Genomic DNA, 15,868 nt, shown 5'->3' on the forward strand with positions numbered 1-15,868 from the left:
GAAAAGCACAGCAGAAGGGGAGCAGCAGCCCCGGACAGGGGATTAGGGGCATCCCATCATGTCCCCTCCAGCATGAGCATCATCACGCTCTATCCTGGATCCCCTCCAAGGATCTAATCAGGGGGTCATAGAGACACGCTGGAGGAACCCTATGCTGGGTGTCTGGTGTCCCGGAGCGCCTCTGAACACTGGGATGGATGCAACTTGCTGGGAAGAGCCCTTTACCAGGACCACCTGGCTGAGCTGCCCCCAAATCCTGGCTCCTGGCTGGGTTTTGCAGCAGGGCTCAGGAGCAACCTCTCTCCCCGCACCTGAGTTGCGTCCCAGGATTCAGCCCCAGGTGATATTGTTGTCTTCTTTTGACTACCAGCCTTCCAGGAAGCCCGCAAAGCAGAGCTGCTGAGGGTGAGCAGCACTTTAGGGTGTTTGAGGGGTGGGAGGGCAGATGAGCACACATCCCTGCAGTTTTTTTCTCCTTTTCTTCTCCCCTTTCTCAGATCTGGATCCCCCGCACCCGCTGGGGCAGTAACCTGCTGCCATGGGGGTTAAAACGATGCTCCCCAGCTACGAACTGGGGTTTTACGCTCTCGCCGTGACGTGTGCCGTGGTGTACAGCGGCAGCGGCATCTTTGAAGCATCCAGAGGTAACGCTCCCCTTCGCATGCCTCGGAGGGGGGCCCGGGGAGGGAGGGTGGATGTAAGGTGGCTGCTTTTACAGCTGTCAATACCAGCAGTAGATCCCTGGCTTTAATTTTTGCAGAGAGTGGCTTGGGAATCCTTTGCGGGGATCAAAAAGGATTTTTTTACCTTTTTCCTGGTTACCCCCTTGTCCCCATTTTCATGGCTCAGGCAAGAGGCTGTGGCATATCACAGCTCTCTAGTCAGTGCCTGAAACAGGCAACCACCCTGCCCAGACAAGGGTCCAGTCCCCACATTTTTTGTCTGGAAGCCCAAAAAACATAAAAATTGCATGGGATGAGTCGGAGGTCCCTGGGATGTGGCACTGCACCAAGGCTTTGCTGGAAAGTCATGCCGAAATAGTTGAGGTTCCTGATTCCTGTGGCTGTCCGCGGGATTTAGGCACTTTGGGGACGGTGTGTTTGAGCCCTGATGGCTCATCACGGTGGCGAGGGAGGCTCCCTGCCTTGCCGAAACCCAGGCCCCATTTGCCAGAGCTGTGCCGCTCCCCATAACTCTGGTTCTTTTGCAGACAGCGTGAACAGAAAGGCCTTTCGGGACGGCATAAAGCCGGGCTGGCACTACTTCGGCAGGAAGATGGTAAGCGGAGGAAGGACTCAGTCTTTTCCAGCTACCAGCGATGTGGTCGGTGCTGACGTTGGAGAAGCAGAGCTGTTTTTTCTTCTGCTGACACACTTTTGCAAAGTCAACGTGACTTGTCTTTTTCTTCCTAAAGAAGTAGCCAGGGAAATATCAGCCCTGCAGCGCAGCGGATGCTCCGCTTTGTGCGCACCCGAGACGAGCAGCCTCTGTACATCTCCCCTGGGGTTTTATGACCAAATTTAAGTGCTCAAGAGCCCTTGGGTGGGAAATGGGAAGAAAAGGCTTTGAAAGTTGTGTGGTTTCCCCTCCAGGTGGGTGTCGGGGTGGGGTGTGAGGGCTGGGGGCACTAAGGCACCCGGTGCTGCTCCCGCAGGACGTGGCTGATTTCGAATGGGTGATGTGGTTCACCTCGTTCAGGAACGTCATCATCTTCGCCCTCTCGGGACATGTCCTCTTCGGCAAGATCTGCTCCATGACGGTGCCACAGGTGAGCCAGGGACATGGCAGGATGGATTTGAAAGCACCAGGGTGACCTCGGATCTGTGGAGGGGGCTTGAGGGATATTCTAGGATGAGGGGATGTTCTAGGATATGGGGAGCAGGGTTGGGGCTTTCACCAAGCTGACCACGGGCCGGGGCTGCTCTCTTCTTGCAGCACCGGGCTGTGGTGTACATGCTCTATGGGGTCCTGGCTGTGCTGGGCAGCATGGGGCTCGTCTACCTGATGATCATCCTCTCCCACTGCCTTGTCCTCTACTCTGTCGCGCTGGCCAAGCAGAAGTGGCTCTGCTACGTGGCTGGGCTCTGCTGTCTCGCCTCCTTCAAGGTGGAGCCATTCAGCTCGTGGCAGGTAGGTGCTGTCTCAGGCCATCCATCTGCCTCATCTCCACCCCACTTATGTCCCTCTCCCTGGGCTTACCTCCAGGGGGGGCTTCTGGGGCATCCCCAAACCCTGGACACTTCTCCTGGTTACGTCAGAGCTCCCATAGGGTTTGAGATGGAAGGGACAGTTGTGCCCCTGAGCTTGGGAATCTGCCTCTCTGCTCTGGGGAGACCCCCCTGCAGGGCTGCGTCCAGCTCCGGAGCCCTCGGCACAGGAGAGACATGGACCTGCTGGAGCGGGGCCAGAGGAGGCCCCAGCAACGCTGCGAGGGCTGGAACAGCTCTGCTGGGAGGACAGGCTGGGAGAGCGGGGGGGGGTCCGCCCGCCTGCAGCTGCCAGGGCTGAGAGGGGCTGGGGAGAGAGATGGGGACAGACTTTTTAGAAGAGCCTGTTGTGATAGGACAAGGGGTGATGGTTTTAAACTAAAAGAGGAGAGATTCAAACTAGACATAAGGAAGAAATGTTTCACACTGAGGATGGTGAAGCCCTGGCCCAGGCTGCCCAGAGAGGTGGTGGATGCCCCATCCCTGGGAACATCCCAGGTCAGGTTGGACGGGGCTCTGAGCAACCTGCTGTGGTTGAAGATGTCCCTGCTCACTGCGGGGGGGTTGGACTAGACCTTGAAAGGTCCCTTCCAACCCAAACCGTTCTGTGATTCTGTGGGAATAATCCCACAGGGACTATGTCGTGTTTTGGTGGCTTCATGCTGGGCCAGAGCTCAGGACACCCGAGGCCTTTTTGCTGCTCAGGCAACAGCTTGTCACCCAGGCAAGATGTGTTCCTGCCCTGTGCCTCAGTGTCCCCACCTGTAATACAGTGCTGGGATGGGTTCAGTGACGCCTGTGCATCTATGTGATCTCTTGGGTCTCTGCCCCATTAAGACTTTCTCTCACTGGTGGGTGGAGAGAAGCCCAGGAAGGACCTTATAAAGCTATTCAGTCCCTCTGACGGACAGTGCTGCCTGTCCTTGCCTGATGCTTACCTCCTGGAATGTGTTCCCCACTCTCCATCAGGCTTGTGCTGGTTTTTCTTCAGCCCCTGGGGAGTGTTATGTCCCTGTGACAAAGTGACATTGCCACCCCAGACCAAAGCCTATGTGGCTCACAGCTGCTTGGTGAAGACATGGCCAAGTCGATCTACCACTTCCCGACTCCTCCAGGACGCAGGAGCCAGCTAGGAAATTGAGCCCCAGTTTTCTCCTTCCAACAGCAAGGCTCATTAGCTCCAGGGACAATTGATGTCAGAGCATAATTAGGGGCTTTGCCTACTGCCCCAGGAGTGATGTCCCCCACAGAGCAAGGGAGCACGGCAGTGACACCACATTCCTGGTGGTAATTCTTCGTTTCTCATCCAGAGCGGGTTTGTAACGGGAGCTTTTGATCTTCAAGATGTCCTCTTCTATGGAGGAAGTGGCTTCACCATTATGCGCTGCATGAGCTTCGCGCTCGAGAGCTCTGAGAGAAAAGAGGGCATCTACTCCATCTTCGACCTCCTCAAGTACAACTTCTACCTCCCCTTCTTCTTCTTCGGGCCTGTCATGACGTTTGACCAGTTCCATGCTCAGGTGAGTGCTCCTGAGTCCGGGCTGCAGGAGGACCTCTCCCTGCATTTATTTACTTGGGTTTAATGACTAACAAAAAACCTACCTTTTGCCACAGTGAAGGTGCAAATGATTGCTGAGCTTTTGATGGCCATAGTCTGGGCTGCACAATGATGGAGGGACTTTGCGGGGGGGGACTTTTGGGAGGAGGGACATGAACTGATGGGTTTTTAACCTTCCCTTTTGGGTTTATGGCCATTTCTACTAATCAGTACAGGAGGGAAGACATTGCTGTGGTGAAAGCACCACACTGGGATGAGGAAGGGAGGATTCAGCTGATGTCCTTGCTCACTGTTTCTGTGCACTGTCACCCCAGTAGCTCCATGCTGCCCCACTGTGCAGTGCCAGGAGGCCATGGTGAGAGCCAGACATGAAAGTATCCACCCATGGGACCTCTGCATCTGGTGGCTGTGACAGCAAGGGCAGTCTCACATTTCCATCCAGCTGGTTTGCCCAAGGAGCATGATTATCTGGGGATGAAGTTACTTCTCTAGAAATGAGTAAGATTGGGCAGAAGGCTGTGCTTCAGCAACCTCAGGCCAGGGGCTTCCTCTGCTCCCCATGAAAGACCCTGGTGCCCCAAGTCTTTGCCTGTCACACACAATCAAGGTTGCTTTTTGAAGAACAGACTCCAAATAGCACTGGAAAACATGAGCAGAAGCCTGGGCTGGGACAACCTGACCTCTGGGGCTATTTCACATCCAAAGATCAAGCAAAACATCGGTGTTCTCTCCCTCCTCACTCTTCCCATCCCAATGTCCTTTTACATCAACGCTCAACCCTGGTCATCAAAGCAAACTGGTACTGCTTGCTAAGGGAGGGACCTCTTGCTTGGTCAGCAGTGGTGTTGGGAAGGATTGCTAGCACCACCCTGTTTCCTTTTAAAGAAGAACAGCTGCATTGAATTTTTGGACCCCAATTGACATCTGGGTGCAATTTTGGAAGAACATTTGTGAATTCGGAAGAAAAACTATCCAGGGCCCAGGGCAGGGGAGAGCACCTTCTCTCCAACGTTGGGCTGGTAGTGGTTGTCCCAGAAAGGGTCTGGGTTGATCTTGTTTCCTCCAGTGAGCAGGATGAGCCCAGATCCAAGTCCTGCTCCTTGCTGGTTCATTCACCTGGGGCATTAACAACCTCGTGCTGCATGTTGAAAGGATGGGAGTGCAGGAATGAGATCCCTTTGGTCTTGAAGGATCTCTTTAAAAGGACTTTTATAGCATTTGACCCTGAAGATCATAAGGTTCTTGTGTCTCCATAAGGGATGCTCATGGTATATTGAACCCAGCAGCAGCTCATCTCAGCAGACAAGCAGCAGGGATGGCCAGGCTCCTGGTGGGCTCTTCTCCCCAGGCTGCTGGAAGAAATATTTCATCCAAAGGCATCATCTTTCCACTTGTGTATTATCTGTTGGGCTGAAGTCCAGATGAGCATGGGTCCAGCTCCTCTGGACATGGCCCCGCTGTCCAAGCTTGGCTGCAAGGAGTGCAGTGCCCAGAGCTGCTGTCCTCACCCCATATTCCTGTTCCTTCTCCCATTTCCATCAGTCTTTCCTATGAGCTGGGCAGCACTGGCTTCTTCTAACGCTGCAGTGTTAAACCAAGACCTGAACTTCCACTACACTTACAAGGTTTTCTGGAGGGTCCTGTTCCTTTTGCACAGCCTCAAACCATGATGTTTGCTCACTGAGTAGCTATAATGACCTCCCTCTGTTGCTTAAAACTCTTACACTAAAGGCACAGGGAGTAAGTCCCCAACCCCTTTCCCATGCCCCAGCCAGGGGTCCTGGCTTGGCCTGGCCACCACTGCCATCTCCTGGCTAGATGCCCCTCTGCACAGCTGGAGCTGCAGCTAATTGCAGAGGTGAATTCTTAATTGCCCAACGACAATTATGGGGACAGGCAGATGGGGTCCCTTCCCCAGGGTGTGGTGTATGGCCCAGTCAGGGAATGGATCTGCCTTTTTGGCTCCTGCTGGTGCTACGTCCTGGTGGAGCCCTTGTGCCCCCATGTGTGATGGGAACTCATCTGTGCCAGGACTCGGCCAGCCCCATTTGAGCTGAAAAGCATCTTCCTTGCTAGGAGAAAGGGAACTAATTCACTTCTGTAGGGCTGGGAGTGTGGGGGACACAGCCCTGACCCCAAGGGGATGGTGGCGGAGTGCTGCCACCACACATGGACATGAGGACGAGAGGAAATGGCCTCAAGTTGCACCAGGGGAGGTTTAGGCTGGATATTATGACAAATTTCTTCACTGAAAGGATTATCAAGCACTGGAACAGGCTGCCAAGGGAAGGGGTTGAGTCACCATCTCTGGAGGTATTTAAAAGACATGTAGATGTGGCACTTAGGGACATGGTGTAATGGTGGACTTGGCAGTGCTGGGTTTACAGTTGGACTCGATGATCTTAAAGGTCTTTTCAGCACAAATGATTCTATGATTCTGTGAAGGGTGGGGGGGTGTCCTCCCACACGTCTCCATGCCAGAGCCTGTCCTCCCTCGATGTCTCCTCCGGCTGAGGGTCCAGCAGCCTCTTTGTATCCTTAAAGCACTTGGCATATAACAGTCACAACAAATCTGGCAAAGGCTTTAATTCTCAGGAATCATCTGGATTTGACGATGGGGCTGGTGCGGCAGCCTGCGGATTATGTTGGGAAGGCTCCCACCTCTTGCAGGGAATAAAGGGAAAGTAATAAACATAAGAGGATTTTGAATACAGCAGCAATTTTTACGGCGATGCGGGGAAGCGAGGACATCAGTCTGCCCAGTGTAATCCTGAAAGCTTGCTCTGATGATTTCTACATTACAATGGCCAGAGACATGGCAGGTCCCAGAGGCGAAGCCCAGCCCCTTTTGTGCAGGACACAGCAGAGACGAAATCCCCATCGATCAGGTCCCAACCCGTTCAGGATGGCCCCTCGAGCAGCTCTCCTTCTCATTTACAGCAGGTGTCTGCAGCAGAAGCTCCAGAGACCTCCTCCTCCCGACTGACCCTGGCCAGAAATATGCATCTGGCCCTGGCAGAGCTGTCAGGTGGGATTCCAGCCCTGCTCCCAACGTCTCCTGGACATGCAGATGTCCTTCCCTACAGGCTGTGGCATCCTGTAGATGTGATGGGTATGGGCGTTTGCTCCCCCGCAGTGATCTGTGCAAGGGGCCACCCTTAAGCAAAGTTGACTTTCTGAACATGTCCCTGCAGAAAGAGTACAAAACCCAGGTCCCTGGTCAGTATGGTTTTCACCCCACCTAGGGTGCCTTAGGTACAGCCGGACCTGTCACTGCTGTGTCAAACTATGTGCCTGCTCTGCTGGAAGCCCCAGTGATGGGAACGGCCTTTGCTAGGAGGATGATCCAGGAGGCACATTGCTGCCGTGCTCAGCACTGAGGTGGAAGTGCTGGAGGGATGCTGTGGGTGGGACATGTCCTGCTCCCTGTGGATATGTTAACCTTGGGTCTTCCTGAGTCAATGGAGACTTCGGCCATGTAGTCCATGGTGTGGTTTCTAAAGGACAGCATTTAATTGAACGTTCCTCCAGGTGGAGGAACATGCTGCCCATCCCGTCTCTCAGCTCAGCCCTTCCCTGTTTGCCATCCTGGCAGGTGAGCACCCGAGAGCTGAGACGCAAAGATGACGAGATGAGGGACATCCGGGTCCATGCCCTCCTCCATGTGGGGGCCATCATCGCTGTAGATATCTTCTTCCACTTCTTCTACATCCTCACCCTCCCTTCTGACCTGAAGTTCATGAACCGCCTCTCAGACTGGTCCTTGGGTGAGTGGCCATGCTGGGACATGCTCACACCTGTACTCAGCTTCAAGGCAGTGGTGAGTGATTCTGATCTCCATCCATCTTCATTGAGAGGCCTCAACAGTGCCTATGTTGGACAGGTTTGGGTAAAGCCCCCCTTATTTCCACTGACAATGCACAGAGCTGGGGTCTGTCGGATGGTGTTGGCTTGACCCTCACAGGGTCCTGGAGTGAACTGTTTGGCTCGGGGGGTTAAGCAGCTCAATACCAAGCTATTCCCATTGCCTTTGTCTGGACTGGAAGGGAGCCAAGAACCTCCAAAAATCAACCCCGTGCTGTTGCAAGAGGCACATTGGTATCTCAGATGCCTTCACGGGGGGGCCACCCGTTATGGGTGTTTGTGAGCCACTGAAATGGCCACAGGGCATAGGTTGTACAGAGGGCAGCTCAGGGGAGTTGTCGCTGCTGTCTTCAACTGCCTAAAGGAGGGTTGTAGAGAAGGTGAACTCTCTGGAGGCTGGCAGGGTAGAAGCAGGACACAGCAAACACGGTGCAGGAAGGCAAAGTCGGATTGCATGTAAGGATTTTTTTTTTCTTAGAGTGGTCAAACATTGAAACAGGTCCCCAGAAGGGTTATAGGTTCTCCAAAAATAGAGGTATTCAACGCTTAAATGGACAAGGTCCAGAGCAACCTGATCTCTATTCGACATGGATTGTGCTCTGAGAAGGGCTGGACTAGGGACCTCCAGAAGCCAAATTCCTGGGATAAGTAGTGGTAGCAGAGCTGGCATTCAGCTGGCCAAATACACGTCTGATGGCAGCATTTGAGATGCCATAGGATATCTGACACACACAGGGGGCTGACACAGGGCAAACAGGGGCTGGAGAAGCCCCGTTTCTCTCCAGAGTGGCAGCTGGTGGCCAGGTAAAAAGCCTAATGCAGTTAGAATGGCACTAGGATTGATTTAGGGTGCCCTAAGAGACCTGGGTGGACTGACCAAGCATGTGTGTTACTCCTGAGGGAGCTGAGCTCCTCTGCAGGCTCTGCTGACTGTGTCAACCAGATCTGCCTTGTCCACAGTGGGAGCTCAGGCATAGCTCACATCGAGGCACTGTGTGACCCTTAATCTGTGAGCTGAATCCCACCAAGACGGGGGTATTTTTACTTCTGTTTGCATATGAATTTGAAATCTTTGGTGTTTTTTCCTGCAAGAGGTGTTTCCAGTGTCAGACACCACTCCAAGACAGAGGTGCTGGCCCTGGCTCTGTCACAACATCAGTGTTACATCTATGGCCACAAGGAGCTGGGACGAGGTGCATTTCAATAAGGTTGTCAGTAAAACCTCAGAGGTCAGAGTCAAGAACTGTGATAAGTTTGTCACACATTATCAAGCTTTAGAAGGGAGGAAAGATCTTGTATTGGAAGAAATGAGATCTGTATGAATTTCTTGGATTACCGAGACCAGTAAACAATTTTCTCTCAAATACCCCAAGAACCCTTTGGTTCAAGCTTCTTAAAAAGCTACTTAGCTTTAAAAGCTTTGCTGGTCCACGAGAACATTAGACTGTCCTCTTGATGTTATGTTTGTTGCAATACACTACATGTTTCCAAGGGACATGATGTCCCCCAAAGTCCCGAAGGCGATACATCCTGTGCTTCTCTTCACCTGTTTGACTCTCATTTTTGCTCCAGCTGGCTTGGCCTACTCCAATTTGGTGTATGACTGGGTGAAAGCTGCTGTCATGTTTGGGGTCATCAACACCATCGCCAGACTGGACCACTTGGACCCACCCCAGCCCCCAAAATGCATCACCATGCTCTACGTCTTCGCAGAAACGTGAGTACCCCATGTGCATCAGCGAAGAGAGATGGCATGTTTGACCTGAACAAAATGTGCATGGCGGGGAGGAGGTCTGGGCTCTGCTTCTGCACAGCTGGTCTGTAAGTTGGAGACTACCTGCGTTGACCAGTCTGTGCTGAAGCTATAGTCTAGACCTGGCCATAGCCCAGGGAAATATTCTTGGGCAGGAGCAATAGATAAGGAGAGAGGTTACAACCACATTGATAATGGGACCTGTTCAAGGAAGGAGCATGGACAGCTGCTGTGAACAAGGTTCAAGATGTACCCTGCCAGGAGACTGGGTGCCTTCTCTGTCTGACTGCTGCGTGGAAGGGTGTCATTACACTGTGTCTTTTAACATGCTTTTTATTATCTGGATTTTAGGCATTTTGACAGAGGGATTAATGACTGGCTATGCAAGTAAGTGTCTCATCAACTGTCTCTAGTCTGGCTCAGGGTCTTCTCTTTCATCACATAGCAATGAAGCATTAAATAATGCTGTTCTCCCCAAAGCCGAGGTGTCCTCTCTTCTGGGTGATTCCCACTACAGCATGGAATCATATTTGGTCTGTTTATCCCTAAGACTATTAAATTAATCACCACAAAGTGCAACACCAACCCCCCCTGCCTCCTCCAAGTTGGGAATAAGAGAGTCCTGTCCCAGAAATCCCTTTAAGTCTGGTGGGTTTAGCGTTCCCTCGAGGGAGGAAGAGTCAGGTTTATATTCCACCAGGAGGAAAGGTGGAATAGGAAAAAAATCCATAACCTGGATAACAAGGGTGGCCTGAGCTCCATCTACATCTCCCTCAGCCCTTCAGCTTCTCTTCAGCCATGAATAGCCACCAGCAAACCTGTATGGAAGGTGGTGGCTGCTCTGTGATGAAATCCTGTGCACCAGCAAGTCTGAGAGAGCCTGCGGCTCTACCGATCCCCATGTTTTATCAACACTTTACCTCCAAGAGGGAGAAAGGGTGGCATTTTGTTGTTAAGGAGATATAGGTTTGTGAGGAGCACAAGTTGTAAACAGCTGGACTGTAGAGAAAATCAGTTTATAGCTAGAACATGTCAGCCAAAACATCCTTCCTTTCTCACTGGGGTGCTCTAGATTACCCTGCATCTGAGGAGCTTGTGGTGGGCAAGTGTGGGAGAAAGGACTCCAAGGGGGTCTCCTTGACTATGAGGAGCACTGACCACTTTCCTTGGCCATTAGGTACGTGTATGACCACATTGGAGAGAACCACGACAACGTCATGAAAGAGCTCGTGGCCACCATCGCCACCTTTGCCGTCACCACCCTGTGGCTAGGGCCCTGTGAGATCGTTTACATCTGGTCTGTCTTCAACTGCTTTGGCCTCAACTTTGAGCTCTGGGTGCAGAAGTTCTTCCAGCAGGAGCCTTTTGCCAAACTGGAGGTGAGGAGCTGGGCTGCAAGAGGATGGCGGAAGATGAATGGGTCTGGGGTCAACCTCTGCTTCTGGAAAACATCCATGACTGTACAGAGCTCAAACTTGTTTATACAAGCCAGGTCCATTTTCAGCTGAGACTGAATAGCAACATCCCTGATGATGCCGTGCAGCTCCACGTCTAAGCCTCCTGCCTGGAGACCTGAAGCTCCCTCCTGTGGCCTTTAGCATCCTTGTGATCAGCTACTCAGCTGTGCAAGAGAAGCACAGTCTGGTGCTCTGTATCCCTTCATTTTATGCAATGTCACCCACCCAGAGCAAATTCCCACCTGCCCCTATGGTGCTTCACAGGAAATTTAGGTTGGGTGTGGAGCTTTTGGAGGGAAAACAGAGGTCCAAGAGAACCAAGGATGCAGCCCCAACGAGGCATCAAAGTACCACAGATGGACACAAAATCTGAGGTCTGTCCACGGGGAAGTGTTGATACATTTCCATATGGTAACTAAGTGGCCTGGGGATTCATCGTGCTCTTTGAAGATTACTACAAACCATCTCCCTGCTCCACTCGCAGTTGCTGCTCCTGAGGATTATGTGCCAGCGACAATTTCACTCTGCTGCTGTCACTAGTTTTTGGGTCTTTTTTTTTTTTTAATTCCTACGAAACAATTTCTACCAGGAGCTGGGAGCGATTTGCACATAGGGCTAATAATAATCCTGGCATATAACAGCATTCTTCTGCCTTGAGGAGGATGAAGAAAGCAGTACCCAGGCATTACAATTAGCATGAAACAGTGTATGACAACTCGCCCCTACCCATGGGACCTTGAAACACCAGTCCAGAGTCCCAAATGCATGTGAATCCAGCAGCAGAGGAGAAGTTTTACCTTGTCCTTATGTTTCTTCATCCCAGAGGCACTAAAGGCTGCTCTAAGTTTTGCCTACCCCTCTGGGATCCCAGAGTTGGACCAGTGCATGCCCTTTCCTGACAGCCCCATTTTTCCTCACTCTCTGCTCCTCTCCTCTCCACAGGCCAAAATGTCAGCGGCCATGTCTCGGCGGATTAGGGCAGCTTTTGGGGCGGCGAATTTTTGGGCCATCGTTCTCTACAACATCCTAGCCCTCAACAGCCTGGAGTTTGCACTGCTGGTGACCAAGAGACTCCTCCTGACGGGTAAGGTGCTACCAGCCTTCCCCATTGAGGGGCCCTTGTCTTGATGGGTAGACACTGGTGGGGGACCTGAGGACTGGGACTTCCGAGTCCTCTTGGGTCCGAAGTGGCCCAGCCATTGCCTTGTTATGTGGCTGCTCCCAATGTGCTTAATTCTTATGCAAAAGGTGCAGGCAGTGGTTTTTTAGCTCCCACCCCTCTCGAGCTGCCTTCCAGGTATGCTTGTACAGCTCCTAGCACAGCCTGACGCTGTGAGTTAGACTCCTTGCAGCAACGCAAAGGTCACGTACACCCCACCAAGGTGGGCAGAGTCTCTGGCTGAGCAACTGTCCCCTTGCTGGAGAAAGTGATTTACTTGTCCTACCTCATCTCCTTTTGCTTTAGCAGTTAATCCTGCGGCAGCCTGAAGGTGAGAGGTACAAATCCTCGTGCTGCAGTCTTATCTGTACATTTCTAGTCAGTGGATGGTGACACTATTTTGGAGTCTTCTTGAGCCGCTCAGGGTATAAATAGCCATCGGGAGCCCACGTCCTCCAGCCCTCGCTGGGATGGGGCTGGCGTAGGAAACGGATAATGTGACGCTCTGGGCTTGGTGTGCCAGAAGTGCCTGCCCGCTGAGCTAGCTGGCTTTTGCTGGTTGCATTATTCATTTCAGAGGTCCTGTTTTAGCAGGTACAAAGCCTGTGTCTCCCCTCTGCTGTGGATACCAGACTCATGGTTACAAATGTCGTCAGACCCTTCCTAAGTGGAAGGAGATCTTCCAGCCCTCGGTCACTTACCTAGGTGACAAAAACATGTGTTTCCCTGGGTGCACACTGTGTCCTCACTAGGTACGGGACAAGGCTGGATTGATGCTCAGCATCAGAGGGGCACAAAGATTCCAGAAAGTTGCAATGCTAAACAACAATGGACATGGGCAGGTTGAATGGGCATAAAGTCAACCACCAAGTCTGAGCTTGGGGGCAGAAGGAATTTTGGGGATAATCGAGTGCTCAAAGCCACTCCAGCATGTTCCCACACCAGCCACAGTCCATGGTGCCTTGGTGGGCTCAGGTACCACTTCATCTAAATTATGATCCTGGGAATTTCTCTCTTCTCTCAATGAAGCTGTAGGGCTGGATCCGCAACGGAAAATGACGTTGGCCATCATGAACTTGTGGGACCTCCCAAATCCACCTGAGAGGCAGCAGCACTGGAGAAGAGCTGGACCCATTAGGCAAGCAGCTACAGCAAGATGACCATGTCTCCCTCCATCTTCTAGGTTTCCCTGTCAGCACCTTGTCCATCTGGTTCATCACATACTGCGGAGTGCAGCTGATCAAGGAGCGTGAGCGCATCCTGGCCATCAAGGAGGAGAAGTGTGACAAAGCAAAGGTGGAGTAGGGGGAGGCATCGGCAGGCTTGTCCCAAAACCTCGTCTCCCCTCCGGCAACCACTGCCAGGACAGCCACTGGCAGGGGCTCTCCAAGCACTCCTGACAATCGTACTGCTGTAGCTCACCTATGTAGAAGTCACCTAGAAGGTGCAGGTCACCCTCTTGCTGCAGGAAAGATTTTCTATGAGACACAGCGGGCGTTTCACAGGCTCCCCATGCGTGGCAAACTGTTGAGGTAGGCTCCTAGGACATTTCTTTAGTGCCAGAAAGAGCCATCCCTATCATTTTTCTGACCCTTGGACATTGTGCAGGCCTAGAGATTTCACCCCCTGCTTCCCATAACACTTGGTCCACCAGCACTCAACTTTCCCGCAGGATCTACAGCCCATGTCTCCCAGAGGAGACTCTCCAAGTCCCACAGCTGAAGGTTATAGGGTGGGCCAGTCATACAGCTATGAGAAAGGGATTAGCTGGTGCTGAGCCTGCTCCAAGCAGACCATCTCCAGGTCGTTTCCAGCCCAAGCATCCCATGTTTCTTTCACTACAAGAAATTATCAGCATCTACTGTCAAGTGTTTGGCATCTATGGTTGTGCAGTAAGGACTGTAATGCCTCAGCAAGATCTATACCTACCAAGAGGCTAATAAATAAACAGGACAGTCTTTATAGCAAAGGGAAGGAGAACAAAGAATGGCACATTGAAGAGTAATTATCTCCGCACCACTGTCAGCAGTGTTGAGTGATAGCTGTTACGATCTTAAACTTTCTGCAAAACAGGTCCCTTCAGTGCTAAATGCCTTGAAAAAATGATTTCGTGCCAACATCAAGCATAGTTAATGAGTGTGGGAGCCATACCTGCTTCACAGCCATCACGCATCATATACAAGTCACCTGGGGAGTGGGCATGCCAAAGAAACACAACACATGGCTCACAACTGCTGGGTTCCCAGGCCTCAACTAGACCCAAAGGGCCCTCCACTGCTGGGTCTGAGACTGATGTGGCCACCACAACCATCCTGCTGTGATATGTGTCCTGGGACTCAAACAAAATCACACTTATGTTTTTTGCACACCATGGACAAAGATTTAAGCTCACATTCCTGCCCATGGCTGAGGAACAGAAGATGCTGTAGCCAACTCTTGTTCATCTCCAGCCACCCATCCCTTCACTCAACTGACTTTGGTGCACACAGCCGAAGGGCATGACTGCATGGCTGAATGAGCACACACACATATACACAGCCAAAGGAGAAGGACCCTGAATGAAGGGCAGTGACTTGGGGCTGGGTGGTGAAGGGAAAGCCCATGATAGTGTCCTTGGAGAAGTAGATTTTGGGACACTGCATAGGGAGTGCCTTGAATACACGTGTGAAACATGGTGCCTTGGGGAAAAGGTGGGTTAATAACTGAAAAATAGCTCTGGCTCTCTTGCACTTTAGACTAACTTTCAGTGGCCTTATGTCTGAGTTATGTCAATGTTTGGTGAGGGCAGAATCCGGACCACTTTGCAATCTGGGTTGAGACGCTTGGTGCTGGTGCATTCTGGCTTCCCTGTGGATGAAACAGGATTGGTTCCTAGCCAGCTTTCAGCTTTGCCAAAGTAAAGTAATTTGTGAATTCCCTGATAAATGTCATTTATTTATGTAGTAAATAAATGTTGGACATCTATGGCATCTACTGCTCATCACTGTTATGCTGCTGTAATGCAGGTGACACCCTGGGCAATGCCCTGTCATCAGAGCTGAGAGACACAAGGATGTGCTGGCAGGTCGTCACCTCCCACCCCTAATAGTGACACAAGACATTGCTGAGTTTAGCAGAAACCCACCTTAGTGGCATCACTACATTGGAGGTTTGGCTGCAGCTTGATTCATATTCGCCTTCATTTTGACTCTACCTTCACACTGGTGAAATATCACCAGCGTACTGCCATCAAACTGTCATCCACGTAGTTTTTTGAGTTAGAAGCCATGTTGGTTTTATTTCTGGGAGCCTACCAAAAATATTGGAAGTAAGGGCAGGTATTGTGCTTTGGTGGCATCTCTAGTTAGGTCCCCAAAAGCCTTTCAGCTGCCAGGCACATCCCTTTTTAACACAGGTCTGCTGCTGGATCTTTGGTAGATGTTTCTTGGCATCTCCATTATTTCAGATTTACTCTTTACCACCAAAATATGATGTGCTTCCTTCCAGGGTAAAAATCAGCTCTTCTCCTCCATACGGATGTCCTCACACAGCTGAAGCCACCCTGAGCTGCCAAGACGAAGGGCTCTGTCTCTGTGGGTGGCTCAGCTCAGGTCCCTGGCTGCCTGGGAGGACAGAGTCACCCACCTCCCAGTGTTGAAGTGGGTGACTCACATGGCAAAGCCAAGTGACTTTGCACTGCCCTCCTGACTCGGATAGTCCAGGAGGGAAAATAACCCATTCACTAAGGATCTAAATTTACCCAGCAGCTGCATCTGCTGGAGCTGCCAGAAGGAGCTAATCTTAGACACCAACTCAGTGAGTGATTTGTTAGAGAGACAGTTCATGGGAGAACTTGGGCTTTGCTCCCCTTGCCTGAAGTTATCCCCTCAG

General features: G+C 51.7%; 1 protein-coding gene across 1 annotated transcript; it reads left to right on the top strand.

Annotated features, from left to right (window-relative positions):
- The first annotated feature begins 495 nt into the window (after positions 1-495).
- HHATL (hedgehog acyltransferase-like) lies at positions 496-13,497 on the top strand. The gene is made up of 11 exons (XM_010293300.1): positions 496-644; positions 1,211-1,278; positions 1,655-1,768; positions 1,936-2,130; positions 3,518-3,727; positions 7,361-7,532; positions 9,202-9,346; positions 9,734-9,769; positions 10,560-10,761; positions 11,782-11,923; positions 13,182-13,497. Exons 1-11 carry the CDS (start codon positions 539-541, stop codon positions 13,301-13,303), a joined length of 1,512 nt encoding a protein of 503 aa, XP_010291602.1. The 5' UTR covers positions 496-538; the 3' UTR covers positions 13,304-13,497.
- The last annotated feature ends 2,371 nt before the right edge of the window (positions 13,498-15,868 follow it).

Source organism: Phaethon lepturus, unplaced genomic scaffold, assembly GCF_000687285.1.
Source record: "Phaethon lepturus isolate BGI_N335 unplaced genomic scaffold, ASM68728v1 scaffold48718, whole genome shotgun sequence".
Lineage (NCBI taxonomy): Eukaryota > Metazoa > Chordata > Aves > Phaethontiformes > Phaethontidae > Phaethon > Phaethon lepturus.